The following is a 17,078-nucleotide window of genomic DNA, read 5'->3' on the forward strand; positions in this document are numbered from 1 at the left end:
GGATTAAAAATCAATGAACAGCGTAAGACACAGGACCTAAAAAAGAAGACAGAAGATGCGCTGACTGTCAGCCAATTCTTTATTGCGCACACAACAAATCTAAACAAGTGTTTGAAGAGGGAGGTGGAAAGAGAGTTAAGATAAATAGCAAGCAAGAAAGGCGATGCTACTGCAAATCAAGATAACAAAATTAATTAAATGAGCGCCATCATCGACGTGCAAGAAACATGATTTCTTTGAGGAGGAGCGATAACGACGGCACACTTACGCACGTGTCATAATTTTTCATTCTATTCGGTGTGACGAACTGTTATTTGTTGTTTGATGCAACATATAGCAACACGCCCAAATTTACACTTTGTTCCAGCCCAGATCGCTATCCTATATGCACTTTGCCAGTATCTTGACTTAGTATCTTCTGTGCATATACTCTGGCAATAAAAGACGTGTGTTAACAACTTAACGCACGGGTTCATTTGACCCGACTGTCGTGTCTCCATTTATTGTACAGAATATAATTGGGGTCGACTCTAACGCACCATCGAACAGAGTCGGAATTCCAATAGGCGAGTGCTGACCCACAAACCGCCACACTGCCTTTATTTTTGTTACTTCGCGCTTGCTTAAGTGCCCCGAGGGCATTGACACAGAATGCGCTCATTGTGTAAGTGAAGGTAGTTTCAGTCGTGCCACACCTCTTGTGCTCAATGAACAGACTACGAAAAAGAAAAAAAGGTCCCGCTGAAACGTATATAAATCGGAGGTGTTTCGTTTATCGTCTCTTCTCTTGCACGGCTTCACCAGGAGCTTTAGAAACATGAACGCCACCGTAAGACCGAAGTGCTTATTTAATGTGAGGCGCACTCTACGGTTAAGCTGAGGTTATTTCCATGCAATGTTTTATTTATGTCTTACCTGCCATGTGGGGAACATTCAAAAGTGCGCTTGGGAAGTGCATAAAGACTCAAAAGTGCTTGTAACCGAGTACGGGTGCTACACAGAAAGTGTGGCCTCCGCAAACGAGCCTTTTGGAAAGGTGCCTTGTGTCCCCCAATAGGGCGCACCATAATCGCGCCTCGATAAGCGGGAATATACAATATGCGCTCCCTTCTTCACTACATTGATCATATATTAGGAATGCATGAAGGAAAATTTTCAGCCATTTTTGTTTGCAGTTGATCCTTGCACTTCTTGGCCTCTGTGGCCTGGCTTACGGGGGTGGCTACGGCCTTGGAGCTGGTCTTGGATATGGTGGCTACGGCCATGGCTACGGTCTCGGCTTTGGTTACGGGCATGGATTCGGATACGGAGGACACGGAGGCTACGGTCACGGCTACGGTCATGGCTATGGCGTGGGTCACGTCACTAAAATCGCTCACGTCGGTGGAGGGAAAGGATACAGCGCAGGCGTCCACTACGGATCCGTCCACGCACTTGGACACGGGTATGGCGGCCATGGACACGGCTACGGCTACGGCCATGGCCTCGGCTATGGTTATGGCGGCCTTGGCCACGCTGGCGTCGCCGTCAAGGCTGTGGGTCTTGGCTACGGCCATGGCTTTGGTTACGGTCATGGCTACGGCTATCATGGTTAAGCTGCTTCTAGTGTTGAGGTGAGCCTTCCCATGTATGTCACGATCTGCCGACGTGTCCCATTCAATTTCAGAGCAATACAGATTCACGCTTCTTTTTGACGTAGGCAAGCGAGAAAGACTATTCTTACCAGATGCGGTGGTATAATACCATAATTATTTTAATAAAATGAGTATCGAATTAAAGAATGCTGCTTTTTTTACGGGGGAATAGAATGAGCTTTTATAGGCAATAGTAACTCTTCTTCTGGAAAAGTTCGCAAAAGGTGCCTGAATACATTCACCTGTCGGGGGACTGTGTTCTTTCTTGATGAATAACACGAAGTAATGCTATCAGGTAGGCTACTTGATTGCTGAATTTATTATTGGTGTTAACGGTGCCAAATTACACGGGCCATGGAGAAAAGACGCAGCCAGCAAGGAAAGCTGAAATGCTACTGAAATTTACTAAACACTGTGTTACACAAAGTATAAAGCTTAAAATATAAAAAAAATGTTGCAACTCATGCAGGCCTTTAATTATCTGAATAAAGTACGGCATTGGTTTTTTATTCATGATGCCAACAAACATGTTCCTAGTGCACTAACCCTTATTTTTAATGCTAAACGCCTCGCATGATAAACTATTGGGTTCTGATTTCAGTCGACGTAGGCGACGTGTATTATCAGTGTCGTCCGCTCTTTGATAGTATACGTGTTTTGCGCCGCTTTGCCTCTGTACCCGGTGGTCGGTCTTCGATGTATTTAGCGTCGGAAAAGAATGTAAAAACAGCATCAGCACTGCTACTTTTGCCCTTGCAAAAAATATATATAAACAGAGTATCTGTAAGCAAACTGTGCGGTGGTAGCAACTAGGTGTTTTATGGTAAAAAAATTAAATCCCGGGGATTTACGTTCCAAAACCACTTTCTCATTATGAGGCACGCCGGATTGAAGGACTACGGAAATTTTGACCACCTGGGGTGCTTTAGCGTGCACCTAAATGTAAGTACATGGGTGTTTTCGCATTTCGCGCCCATCTAAATGCGGCCGCCGTGGCCGGAATTCGACCCCGCGAGCTCATGCTCAGCAGCCCAACAGCTTAGCCACTAAGCAACCACGGCTGGTCTGTTTTATAGTACTTGCCTCGCGTAGCACTGTGATTTATAAAATTGCAGTTGTAGTCCGGTAACAGCGGTGTTTGCGTCTTTTTTACGCACCCCATCTACGTTTGCGCTGGTAGCACGCATCAAGAATAACACAAAGGATTTGTAGGAACACATGTTGTAGGAAGGCCAGATCAGCCTATAACGTCAAGATGGTCGTCTGCGCCTGTGGAAGTAATTGCTCAGGAAAATTTTAGACGTCGTTTGGGAAGGAACAGAGAGATATCAGACAAGTGTAGGTCGGAGGCCCTGAACTTGTGGCAGAAAGATATTTGGACGGTGTTGCTCAGTGCTTCAGGTAACCCGGTGGCCGGACGCAAATGTGGTTCTTGAAGCGGCTCTTGAATACTAGTTTCTAGTCTTTTTTCGTGTACAGCTTATTATATCTGGCTGCTTTAACTTTTACACAGGCTTCTACTTCCACTAGACGTACACCCGTCAGCAGAAGTATACGGAGCAGGGATTGCTCGATCAAATCATTTTCTGATTTGCCAGTTAATTGAACTTTGAATCAAAGAGTGCAGTCCAAATTTGGCATTAGGAATTTTCTAGTGCACTCATCAGTTTCCGTTTATGCATGTTAATTATGAAGAAATTCTGAATTTTTTTTGTCTACACTGTGGTCTTATACTTTTGCTCGTGGGTGTACCTAATCCACGCTTTCTTCCAACCTAATGTTGTGTACAATCTCTTATATAAAGATAGTTTCGCTTTATCTGCGTCTCACTCATTTCATTCTGTTTTCTTTTTCAGGTATTTATTAAATAGAAATATTCAAATGGGGACCTGCACGTACAAACACAAGAGCCCGCTGCCTGCGTGAAATAAAACGTTGCTAACGTGCGCGACGGCTTCACTACTACATTATTACTTCCATCGCAAGATCAGTAAACACCTTCTGAAGAACTGGTGTAAATTGCGTGCTGTTTTGTTGATTATGTGATGTCCCGTCTCTCAATGTCTTTAGCGATAAGTCCCTTATGTTCATATTTATATGCACGAGAACCAACACAAGAGATGGAGCTTCCTGTAGCAGCAAAGAAAAGCGAAAGTTTAGTAGCAAGCGTCTCCTGGCGTTCCACTTGCCAAGTGACCACAATTGTGAAACAAAAGCGAATTGGCGATTGCTGAAGCCTTGCGCATTTTCTGGTGGTGGCGCGTGCTGCAGTGCAGGCGTGCAGCTCTGAATGAGCGATCTATGCCGCAGAATACAAAAGAAACGGAGAATCCACGTGGCTGCGCTCAAGGGTGCTCTAAGCACGTAGCGTTGGGGTACTTATTTTGCGCGTTTCACTTTATTTTTGTGGTCTTCGTGTCAGACGCATCACAAAGTGCCCAATCTATTCAATAAGGGCAATGCATGGCACCAGAGCAAATGGAGAATGGCGCAAAGAGTGGAAAGAAGGCGCCATGCGGCACAACAAACAAAACAATTTCGTAAAACTCTTTCTTCTTCGACAGCTGACATAGGTAATCAACTTCGTGCTATGGTGACTAGCTGGCATGTGCGCATCACCAGAAGACCGCCCACCGGCGGAGTTCAGCTCAAGCGGTGACGTTTCAATGAGCTCATGCGAGCAACATTGGCTACGCATGATGCGCAATGTGGAGGTGATGATTGCAGTGGTAAGACGTACGCTTCGTATGGTTTGGCTGGGTTGTAGCGTGAATGGAATATCTCGCACTCATGCTAAGAAACCACACTGGTGGCACTTGTGAAGGAACATCAGGAAAGCCTGATTCCATCATTGCCTGAACATAACGTACTGGCGATGGCTTGCACGGCGCTTTTACTTCATTACCAATGAGCGAACGGAAATAATAGAGAGAGCGTGCGAAAGCGCGCGAAATGTCCTGTGACGAATCTTGCCTGAGGAATTTTGTGTTATCAGCAGAAGTTCATTCTCAAACAGCTGGGAAGCTGCTAGGAGGTTTTGTTAATCATGACCATAGAAAGCAGACGCACAATGAAGCCCAGGAAAGTTGCAGTTGAAATTGAAATGTAGAAAATAATAAGGAATATCTAAATAAAAGGGAACGAATGGATCAATGGGACAAATATATTTATAACCTGACATCTCTTCTTTTGAACCAGGTTACCTGTTACAAATACGTAGGAGTGACAATCACTAATAACTCTCTTGGAATCTGCACATTGATAACATTTGCTCTTCAGCTTTCTGCCAACTTTGTTACTTAAGACATAAACTTCGTAATTTTACTCCCAATGCAAAACTTCATAGCTACTTCACATTCATTTGACCTAAGCTTGAATATTGCTCTATTGTTTCGGATCTTTATACTAGGCTTAACATTAGGAAGTCAGAAAGGATTCAGCGAAACGCTGTCAGCTTCATCTATTCCAAATTCAAGTATACTAATACTCCTTCTGAGCTCATGAAAGCTAGCAACATTGAGCTACTTGAATCGAGAAGAAAAAAATGTCGTTTGAATTTTTTAAACTCACTTCTTAACGGTAAAATGGCTATTCATCAGACACAGTTTCTTTCCCCTTTGGCCACAAGACATACGCGACATTACCAAAGACACTTTCTAACCCCTTACTTTGCAAACACAGACATTTATAAGTTTTCTTTTTTTCCGCGTTTTGTATCCGACTGCAATAGCCTTAAAGAGCCTTATGACGCACTATATGACTAGATGATTATGTCTTTTTGTGTTCTTTCGTCTGGTACTATCATGTTTCTTGTTGTTCTCCTTTTGTGTAAAACGGGTATTCTCTAACTTGTATTCACCAACCTGCTTCGAACAGATTGGTCTGCAGTATGTAATAAATAAATAAATAAATAAATAAATAAATAAATAAATAAATAAATAAATAAATAAATAAGCTGGTGCCCATGGGAGATATACGCACAACCTTCGCAATACCCGTGTGTGGCATTGCCAGTGGTGCTACGACGACGGCTGTCAATCGGCCCACTATCTTGCGCATTCACAAGGCTTTTTGTGTTTCCTTGTTCAAGGTCGTTAGGTTCAAAGGGAGTGTCTGAAAAGCAGGGTATTGAAGCGCAACTGAACCGACAACGGAAAACTGAAGAAAAATAATATAAATATTGCGCAAAGCGGAATCAAACCTGAACGTTGTGGTTTTGGTCACTCTTGTGTGATTTTGGAAAGCTACCAGATTCAGTGACCATCAGTAATACGGATTGAGGGTCCATCACAGATATAGAGCAGAAAACTGTTACTACGTTGGCGATATCCGCAGTCGACTTCCTTTTCTTCTCTTAATATTTCCCTCCCCTTTTTTCCTTACCGCAGTATCGGGTAGACAACCGGGCTCAGTCCTCGGTAACCTCCCTGCCTTTCATTTATCATTTTCTCTCTTCCTTTCTGAAGCGAAATCGAAGTTCAAATCACTCTAAAAGAGGTTCGTTGAAGAGCGGCACGTGCGCAGAGTGTCATATACTCAGTGATCCAAGTTGATCCACGGGAGGTTAAGAAACCTATTACCTCAGCAGAGCAGCCAGGTTCGCTAGGCAACCGATCACGTGCTGCCCCGTGAGTAAAGTATGCAGGACAACGGTCAGATATAAAAAATTGCCGCAGAATTGATATCGTGATCACTGTCGATAGCAATGCGTGAGCATTGAAACGATTAGCCACACAACGTAATGCCACCGTCGAAACGAGTGATGTATGAGGTTTGTGCTTCAGCGGGCCTGGATGATAATGATGATTTACTAGGATCTCTACTTAACCATGACGGTTGCAGCCTGTCACCCAGCCTGCTTGAGTTATTCAGGTATGCTACACATGCTTTTAGAGAGCAGCTGTCAGGCGCCCGTTCCTGCGGGAATGCGTCGGCGTAAGCGTCCTACCTCGTAACCGAGCGAAAGAGCACAGACAAAAATAAGAGCAAGTGCGGAGCGCAGCGGGGAATGAAAAAAAGCGGCGACAGTGAACGGAGCGCGAGGAGTAAAGCGGAAAAGGAAGGTGTGCCGAAAGCGTGAGAAAAAAGAAAGCGTAGTGACGCACACGAGGGGCTTTGCGGTGACGATGGCTACGAGATGGGACGAGACGAGCGCGCATCGTTTGTGTGGAAACACAGCGCTACATGAGCGGAGGTTGTGTGCGCTACCTGCTGGGAATCGCGTCCACGCGTCACGCGCGCGCATTATCGCCATCGTCCGATTAGCAAGGTAGTCGTGCTACTCTTCGCTCATTTTCGAATGTGCCGCACGAGACTGATTGTCCGCGTCAGCCGATATATCGCGAGATGAAACATTTCTCATACAAACTAAACAAATGAAAAACCAAGAATATAAGTTATACAATGGGACTAGTTGTTTTCGATAAGGAACAATTTGCGAACTCCAGGGAAACCATCTATTGCAGGCAGAAGTAAGTATACAAAGCTTTAAAAGAGGTATTTTCCAATCCAGTGGTTTCGTTCTGTAATTTATTCAGTAACCTTGGCAGGTTGTTACGAATAGTTTGTTGTCCGTATGTCGTTCTGACGGTTTCTACTTTCGAAAACTCTCTGGACCTTGTCGTATATGCTGTTGTGTTGATTTTTAAATCCGCTAGTGTTCTTAGAAAGCTGGCTCCATTTTTTTATTTCCTGTTTGTATGCTCTACAGAGTCGATAATCGTACATACTGGCAATTGGCATTACATTGTATTTTATAAAAAAAATTCACGTGTGTGAACATACTTTGGAACATTTTCTACGACTCGGAGGAATTTTTTTTGCAGTACATAAAGTTTTTCCAAATTTCCCTGTGTGGTAGTAGCCCAAACTAAGTGACAGTAGATTAGACTAGAAAGAAACAGTGTGTTGAAAATCAGCATCATTACTTTTGTTGGCAGTATATGACGGTTATGGTAAACAAGCCCGATTATTTGAGATAATTTTGTCACCAAGGAATTTACGTGCATATCCCAAGATAAGTTTTCTTGAAAGATAACACCTAAAGTTTTAAAGTACGGAACTATATAAGTACGGAATTATATAAATCGGCTTATGGATTCGTCAATGTTGCCCGCTATATCCTTATGGATCGGGAATCCTACCGCGTATTGCTTCTTATCTGGCAGACCTCTGTACCAGAGGACATGGAAATTATTGAGCAATGTATAAGCCTCAGCACTTCTACTCTCGCTAAGGCCGATGATATCCCAAAGGATGTCTGATAGCTCCTTAAAAAGGCGTGCTAAGCTAGCCATACCCGACAGAGTTCGGGAATTACAGGTTGACAGGGTCAGTTTCCATTGGCGGCCTGTCCGGAACCATAGATTCTTAATGCCCTCTGTTGCGTTACAGATCTCACCGCCACGCTGGTAAAGTGCTCCGCATCTGCTGGGGACTGATGACCATGGATTTAATGAAGCAACCATTCGGCATGTAATGGCGGAATGCTGCACCACGGAGGCCAATTCCTGTTCTGCTGAGGAAGGGTATCTGTTGAAGTTTGAGGGGCTTTCCTAATTTTGTTGTACCTTGATTAGTGAAGCCCCGTTCGCTCTCGGCATCATCTGCTGGTGTCAGGCGTTGCTCCAAGCCTGTAGATGTAGTGCACTGTAGGATGTGAATTTCCAGCTCACCATCGTCAAATTAAAGAAAAAAAAAACTTATAGAAAGACTCCACCTTCCGACTATTGCAACCCCGCATTCCACATAGCTCAGTCAGATATTCCAGTGGGCGGCGATGCTACCGTACCACCGACAAGTACAGCCCAGAGCGCCCTACGTACCTAAATACTTATTTAATTTACCCGCGATAGAGAGACACTTCGCGCGGTAAAGCTATTGGCATCCCGGTTACCGTCAAACTTGCGATTCATATAATTTAGCAATTGCGGATACACTTGCTCGTGATCGACAGGAGTACAAACAGAAACCCGTGAAAACGAATATACCAAGAAATATATATATATATATATATATATATATATATATATATACATATATATATATATATATATATATATATATATATATATATATATATATATATATATATATATATATATATATATATATATATATATATATATATATATATATACGGAAACGCGGAAACTTTTGCTCCTGGATGAACCGGATTACTCTGCCACCGGCTTCTCTGCGACACACAGCTCATACCGTTACTCGCGTTTCAAATAATGATAACCTGCACGATTCGCTCACTTCGATCCCAAAAAAGGAGGGCATCTCAGTAGGCACACATCGGCAGTGCGTTTCGGAGAATTCAACAATCGATTTTGTAAATCTTACGTGCCTAAAAGCTTATTAAACTATCCGCGATAAATGCGTTTTGCTGATCGCGTTATGTAGCTATCTATAGTGTGACGTCGCAGTAAGCGCTGACCTTTATTGGCCAGAGACACGCGGCGAAGGACCCTCGCCACAGTCCACTGAAATGATGTGACTACCCGCACGAAGAAGAAGGGCACACACATGAAGATGATAATTTACAGATGATGAAGACGTGCACAATAAATACCCAAGTATAATTTCCCCCGCACGAGATTGGCCATGCGTACGGGGAACGCCGCGTGAAGTGTTCATACGAGAAACGTGGTAGAGCGGCAATGGCGGTCAGTTAAGGGAACAACAGGGGTCACAGAATAATTAACGGGAGAAGTTATTTCCAGGACATACGGGAAGTTATTTCTCCCACAACCTACGAGTATGAACCATATGGTGTCCATATCAGCACCTCATCGCCGGGCTGGTAGAAGGCTACGCGATGAGATGCGTCATGATGATCCTTGCGGTCCTGTTATATGGCTTCGGTGTTAAAGCGGGCACGTTTGTGACAATGGTCAAGGAGGAAAATATATTCTTCGCAAGAAGATGGAGATGAACGGACAGGGGCAGAAAAGAAAGAAACATCGACAAAGGAACTGGCGAACGGCTATAAACAAACTAGAATGGCGAGTAATCGGTTGTGCATTGAACGGCGGTGTTATACGCGAAGGCGACGAATGGCAAAAATCGGTCCCAATTTCTCTGATCTGGTTTAAATAGGCGGCTATCGTGTCAGAGAGGGTACGATGAAACCTCATAGTCGGCCCATTGGTCTCAAGATGGTAACCTGAAGTAATCGTGTGAGTTGTGCCAGAGGCTCTGGGGGAGCACTTCGCCTACCAGCTCTGAAATGTCTTTCCGCGGTCGCTCAGAAGGACACGAGGGGCGCCGTGACGCAGGATTATGGCATGAAGAATGAAGGTAGCAGCATTAGAAGCAGATGCAGAACTTACGCAAGCTATTTCGGCATAGCGAGTGAGGTGGTCGACGGCTGAACTATCCATCTACTACCGGCTGGAGTCATGGGAAGTGTCCCATAGAGATCAATGCCAACAGCGTCAAATGGTTCCACGGGACACGAGATCGGTAGTATCTGCCCGGCAGGAGCTGATGTTGGCCGCTTTCGACGCTGCCAAATGGCGCAGGAGGAGGGGCATCTCGCCACACTGGTAGCCAGGCCAGGGGTGCTATGCAGCATGCACCGAGTTTGGCGAAACTCGGTATCTTCACGAGCTCTGGCGACACCCCAAGATGAAAGCACAAATGGTACCGAGACACAGTTTATCTTTCAACGAGCCTCCAGCTTCAATGGTTTATCTAGATTCACTCTGGGTGGCTATCATTCCTTGGGCGTTGCCTTCTGGGCAGTCGACAAACTGGGGCGCACGTGATCATACCGTCGGTGCACGGTCGTGCCTTCTTTCACTTGTTTATCGTTCCACCGAGTGCATTAAATGCACAAGTTATAAGCAAGATATAAAATAAATGCATTTAGTACAATATTATTAGTTACCTTAACGTGGTTAAGAAGCATTTTAAAGCTTGCAAGATGTACACTGAATGGCTATTAGACTAATTGTAATTTAGTACGCTTCTCATTATACCACGAGGGAACGCTGTGGTTGCGTCATCACATCCATTCACCGGGCGAGCATGGCGGCTAAACGTAGAAGAGGCCCAGTGTAAAATGAGCTTGCAGTGCGCGACGTAGTGATCAGGCTCGACGATGACCACTATTTCTTGGATAGTTCTGTTCCTCCGTGAGCGAACTTTCCGTGCACCCCGTAAGTCTGCCAACAGCTTCGGCGATTTTACAGATCGCAACGCGCACCTACTGCTCAGGGCACAATGCTGAAGAAATAACTTATCCGGTGCTGCTTCTGCGAGTGGGCCGAGTTCTTCCACTCTGCATGAGTGCGAGCGTCACGAATAATACATAGTGTGTGCAAAAGGAAGACAGCCTATATAGCTACGATGCGACAAGGAGGTGGTGCCGACGATGGATATCGCTGCCAACACAGTGAAGGAGACATTGACAAATTGCAGATAAGTATATTTCTACTGTTTCATATTTAGCATAATAATAGTGCACGGATTGAGTCACTTTCGTAGTAACGAACTGAATGTCCAGCAGTTTAAAAAATGCATTGAGAACCAATGAGTGTTTGTGCTTTTACATGCACGTGGGCTCGCGAAAATATGGAAAACATAAAGGTAACCTTCACTAACTTGGTGAGATAACAGAAATTCATCAGTGACATTCAGTCCGCAGAATCTATGGAAGAGTATCTTTATCCAGGTGAAATATCAATAGCAGGTACTGATATAAAGCAGGAAACTTATACAAATATTTCATGAGTTGAACACCACATGGAAAACATTACCGTATCGTGATCGCCACGTTACCGATATCCTTGAAAAAGTTTACAATCATTGCATTCTACTGGTTATGCACTATCGGACACTCTGACCGAAAGAATGGACTAGGCGACAGGTGTACCCACACAGACGCACATTTAATACAACCTACGCGACACAAACACCAGCCCACAAACCTAACAAAATTAACACAAAATACAAAGGCGATCAGTACACACGACCCGGTAACACTGCTACTAGCGTTCTACTGTTAGTGGATGGCGTTCGTGCTCACGTCTGGTTCGGTGCGGATGTGGCGTGGTATGGGTCCCGTAGTCCGTGTCGGAGTGGCGTTCGATGTTCTAGGGCTGCCGTCGCTGGTGGCGTCGTTGGCGGCGTCGTTGGCTGCGTCGTACACGCTCCCGGTCCAAACGCCCATGAAGGTGTTGCCGATGATGTTGGCGTTGGGGAACCACCCGGAAGAGTGGCAGCAGCGCTGGACAGCAGGTGGTAGCAGGTGCAGGTGGCAGCAGGTGGTAGCAGGTAGCAGGTGGTAGCAGGTGGTAGCATCCTCCATGGACTTCCCGGAACGAGGTTAGGAACGGCAGGAAGTATGCTGTGCGAAGCCGTAGAACGCGAGCTCACTGGAGCAGTAGCCGGCATCGCTCTCTTCCGGCCGAACCGTCCATGACCCGCCGAGCCTCCGCTGCTCTGTTCTTCCCCCCGTGCCTCGCCCTTCCTCGCCCTTTTATAGCATTCACGTTAGTCCATGTAATCCTCCTGTTCGTCTTCTCTTCTCCTCCACTCATCGCTTTTCACCTCCACAGATTCTTCTTTTTCTTCTCTTCTCCGCCAATCATCACTTGTCCCCACATTGAGTACATCTTTATCTCCTATAGTCTTCGGTTATTCCACGTCATGCCTAACTCCATCCTCGTCAGCTTCTTGAAACCTTTCTTCGTTCATAATTTTATCTTAGTTTCTCTCTTATACGTGACAAACTGATATGCTAGTTGAGATTAAGAAAAGAAAAATGGAATCAGCAGGCAGGCCATGCACGTCTTCAATGACTTGTTGCCAATTCATAACAGGTGATTACATAAGCGTGACAGGATGGATGTCAAGGAGAGAGAACTCAAGCCGAGGATGGTAGAAAATTGCTTAATGAGACAACATATGATGTTTGTAGGCGTAGGATGCAATCAGCTCGTATAATACGGGATTGTAAGGAGATGCATTTGTTTTGCAGTGAAAAAAAAAATAGGTTTGTGGTGCTGACAGTAGAGACTGGTAAAGCTGCGGGGACACCTCAACTGTTAGCACACTAATTAACATGACAATTGGCTCTAAAAAAGACAACCCCATTTCTGAAAAATAAAGCAACGTTGTCCCGACACATTGTTTTATTATGCATACTACACTAACGGCTTCCACAGTTAAGGGCACTTAATACCAATAATGCAACGAGCATTTTTCTTTGTAAAGAATGGTTTATATGTAGTTGATTCCTTCCAATAATCCACTTATTTTGCAGCAACACATTCTGCTGCTGGAGGCACTCGAGCGCCTGGTAGCAGTAGGCGAGCGCCAGGCACGTGCTCTTGAGAGTGTGGCAGAAGTCCAGAGGGCTGCTCTGCAACAGTAGTATCGGTGCTCTCACTGCTCTCCAGTCGAGCCCCGAGAAGGCACCTTATAAAGGAGCTTTCAGTTTATTATTTTTTTCATTATTCAATAACATCAATAAAATTATTGTAGTAAACATTGTTCTTTGCATATTAGGACACTTGTAACATGCACTTGGTGTCTCTTCAAAATAGCCAAAAACGTAAGACAGCCTGTGCCGCTCCTGGACCATGTAAATGAAAAATACACTAATGCAGCATACACGTCATTGTGCCCTTTGTTCTTTCTATGTGCAAGAATACAGTGCGTGTTGATTAGCCACAAGATGAACGGTGTAATTCACAATGAAAAGACAGGAAACAGAAGGAGCTGAATAATGCTATCACATATAGACTGTGCATTGGACTGCAACACTCCCCGATTCAAACGTGACATTACATGCATATTTGATATCACATATTAAAGCCTTTAACAATGTCATATATTTGCATGTGCTAATTTTCACACAGCTTAAGCCCTTGCATAGCTCACTTCTGATGTATCCATTTCATAGGCGAAATAATTGTACACTCTGTCCTATTGTGTTGTATGAAAAGCAGCATCCTCTTCAGTCGGATGCAACTTCAGAAGACAGGAGAGGCCAAGATGACCAAAGCGCAGCAGCCGATTGCCTCCACGTCTAAAGAAATAGTCCCTCTACAATGAGCGGGTATTAGTGCATCCGGCGGCACGACGTCAGTCTAGAGTGCGTGCCCATTAGTGCAGGCTTTGTTCACCTGCCTTTAAAGTGCATAATCCGCGGCCTCCAAAAGTTGTATCCGACTATACAGTCAGGTAATACCTTGCACCAGTTGCATAGATTTTAGTAACTTGATAGCACGCAATGATCAGAAACAGAAATCTATAAAGGCACCCAAGCAAAGCTGGCTGACCACACTTCCATTATGAGCGGCTGTAAACAGGTCTCGCCAAATATTCCCATGACGTCCTTGAAAAAGAGCTGGTTTGGCACTTCTTTAGAATCAAAAACAGATTACAGTGAACGTTGTGTACCACGTCAAAACAAACTGAGCTTGGTTATCTGCGCATGATGTAATGGAAGCTTGTGCTTCACATAGGGAACAAACTGATCTGTCCAGTACATTTGCTGAGTCCGGTGTGGCACCTATTATATCATTAGTGTCAATATACAAATTACACTTTTCAAAGGCCATTCATTTCACAATTATTTTTGTATGACGGTTCTTTCAATCAGTGCTTGTATTATATGAGCAGGTGTATTCGAAAGCAACGCTTTGTTTGCAAGCTTTCAGACTTCCATAATTGTGTGGCAAAGGACTGGCATGTTGTCGAATAGTTCACACTTCCTCAGACCTGAACCAAAGAAGCCCAATGCTCTATTTGAAGTTGGATCGCACAACAATTCGACGGCACACAAAGAAGAGTAACATACACAGCAGAGCGTTCTGCTGTGTGTATCTCTTCTTTGTGTCCCGTCGAATTGTTGTGCCATTCAACTTCAAGCTTCTTTACCAATACACCCAGTCTTCAACCTCACCAATGCTCTAGTTATTAGGCCACAATGGCGCACATCTTTGAAATGTCCCAACACAACTTAGCTCTACGAAAAATCACATGTGTTAAATTTTGCAGCACAGGTGTACGCGCATGCTATATTCTCTACCACTAAACTCACAGGAATCAAAGGGGCAAGCATTAACTAGCCTTACTGCTGCCGTTGACATCATCATCATTACACCAATTGAAAGACAGTGCCACGTTTCAGTAAAGGGAGTGACGGAGGGAAAGGTGTGACAGTGAGGCTTACAATAAAAATAGGGGTTACAAGACATGGTCAGTGCCGAAATATGGTGCATGTCGCTCATCCTACTTTGGCATTGTGGCAAGCTTTCACTGGTTTGGCATATCACGTCTTGTGCAATCACTGCTATAAACATGTGCAAAAGGTCGATTTGCTCTGCAATTTTTGTTTTTATCATGGCCGGTTAAAGACCCACTTTTCATTGAGTTCGGCACATTTCTCCCGGCATGTAATTTCGCCTTAGTTGTTCATGACATCTTCACGCACACAGAGTTCTGCAGAGCATTGGATCTGCATTGTTCTACTGCTTAAGAATGATAGCCCCATTATGAGACGCAAATATATGATTTATCCTTGCAGAATAACGCTGCCCCCCCAAAAAAAGAAAGATACACTGGACCTCTGGTACATGCATCAACAGTGAACAGAGCAAACACCCTGAAATATTTTCTTCATGCAAGCCAGCACACTAAGATTCTCACTGCATTTTCATTTCGCCACAAATGCATAGGCACAATCGGCTTTGCGCAACATCCACATTTCGCGCTGCAACAAATTGTGCAATACCTCGCCGTTTCATAGTGCGGCCGATAGATGACGCATGACCACAATTCAGCATTATGCATACTAAGTAACTTCACCAATGAAGAACCCCAAGTTCTTTATGAGATTAGCAGTAATAGGTTACTTCACACAATTTGTGATATCCATTTATCTATCTATACTTAACCTCCTTCCCAAGAAAGTGAGCCGTTCGGAATGCACCCTGACAGACAAGTATAACAATCGGCAGAAAGTCAGCAACCAGCGAAAAAGTCAGTATCATAGGCAACCGCATATGAGATGTCGGTAACACAAAATATAAGTCGGCTACACAGAAGTGACAAATTTGGCAATATAGCGTGTCTAGACATTGCTTCAATGCTAATCGCAGCACCACTGACATTGAAGGCGCCTTAATTCCTACATACGTTCCGTCGACAAACCCGACTATGTTCGTAGTGTTCCCGCGAAGTAGGAAGCATTCTTTTATATATGCACGCTCAGCCGCAGTCTTCGAGAAAGCTAGCCACCGCTTACGCACTGCCGCATCGATAAGCGCGTCAGACACACCTCTGACACAGCGGCTAACAGTAGTTTGATGACGTCCAACGTAACGCTCGGCGCCGACGCTTCCCTGAGAACTCCCAGTCCCGTAGAAACGGAGGGCGCCGAGGACTTTCTCTACGACGGTGAGCGAATGAAGCCCGCCACGCTGTCTCCGCACACGAGAGTCTTCGCCTAGCTCGTCACACAGCCAGCGCACTGGCGTCTTCGACAAGCGAAAATGACGCTGTAACGACACGTCGGTCATGTAGGTTAGCGGGTCGAGACGGTTATACTGACGCTTGCTGCCGCTGGATGCAATGGCACAGGCTGCTGCAACCACCGCCATATTACCGAGTTGAACTCGGAGGGGGTTTCGCGATGTACGAGTTTAGCACGAGTTCGCCTGTCAACCAAAACCAGAGGTCACGCCCCTCGCGAGGCATGCAACTCTTGTGCGCGCACCCACCACGGTTGGGCCCCGCCCAACTTATCTTTCGACAACAGCGACGCGGTGTCGAGCTAAGAGGCATCAACAATCTTGACCACAGACATCATCGTGACCGCCAACACTGTCATCGGTGATGTACTGAGCAGCACAATCAAAAACAAAGCGTTGACTGTCGCTGGCTTATGCATACATCTTCTCGGGCTGAGATGGCCCCACAACATGGTTTCATTGCCTGCATTGTGGTGACGTAGCGCACAGTAAATAACCATCGGCACGTCACTGTAGCTGCTTTCAAGGCGTCGATGCGCTGAGAGGGACGACGATACTGAGGAGTGCGTATCGCAGCAGTCGTTTGAGATGGCTGCTCTGTCATCGGTGATGTATTCGAGCCACTGCGTCGTAAACACGATCAGCGTCTGAGAATTGCTCGCTCTTTTAGACCCAGTGCAATAGCATTTTTTCATCACAAGCACTGCGCACTCAACTGTTCCAACGCCTTTCTCCGTTCTAAGTCTCATTTCATAACTGCACACAAGAGCCCCCACCTGCCAAAATGCGATTGCTGCGGTGTCGTTACGATATCCATCTGCGATCGCTGCTGGCTCCAGCAGAGGTACTCCGCAAGCACCTTGGACTGCACAACACACTGAAACACTACGTACATGCGCTCAGAGGTACCTTCACTGGGCATGCGATGACAAGCGGCGAATTGTGTCGCTGG

The 17,078-nt window shown here is 45.1% G+C and overlaps 1 protein-coding gene across 2 annotated transcripts; it reads left to right on the forward strand.

Moving 5' to 3' along the window:
* Window positions 1–765: 765 nt before the first annotated feature.
* LOC126526677 (uncharacterized) lies at window positions 766–3,643 on the forward strand. Of its 2 annotated transcripts, none has more exons than XM_055068239.2 (3): window positions 766–829; window positions 1,176–1,613; window positions 3,491–3,643. In XM_055068239.2, the coding sequence occupies exons 1-2, from the start codon at window positions 818–820 to the stop codon at window positions 1,593–1,595; spliced, it is 432 nt and encodes a 143-aa protein (XP_054924214.1). In that variant the 5' UTR covers window positions 766–817; the 3' UTR covers window positions 1,596–1,613; window positions 3,491–3,643. The 2 variants fall into 2 exon arrangements, 1 of the variants encoding a protein (XP_054924214.1); XR_011896218.1 differs by lacking the exon at window positions 766–829 and adding an exon at window positions 837–853.
* The last annotated feature ends 13,435 nt before the right edge of the window (window positions 3,644–17,078 follow it).

This window comes from Dermacentor andersoni, chromosome 8 (assembly GCF_023375885.2).
Source record: "Dermacentor andersoni chromosome 8, qqDerAnde1_hic_scaffold, whole genome shotgun sequence".
In the NCBI taxonomy this organism is placed as follows: Eukaryota; Metazoa; Arthropoda; class Arachnida; order Ixodida; family Ixodidae; genus Dermacentor; species Dermacentor andersoni.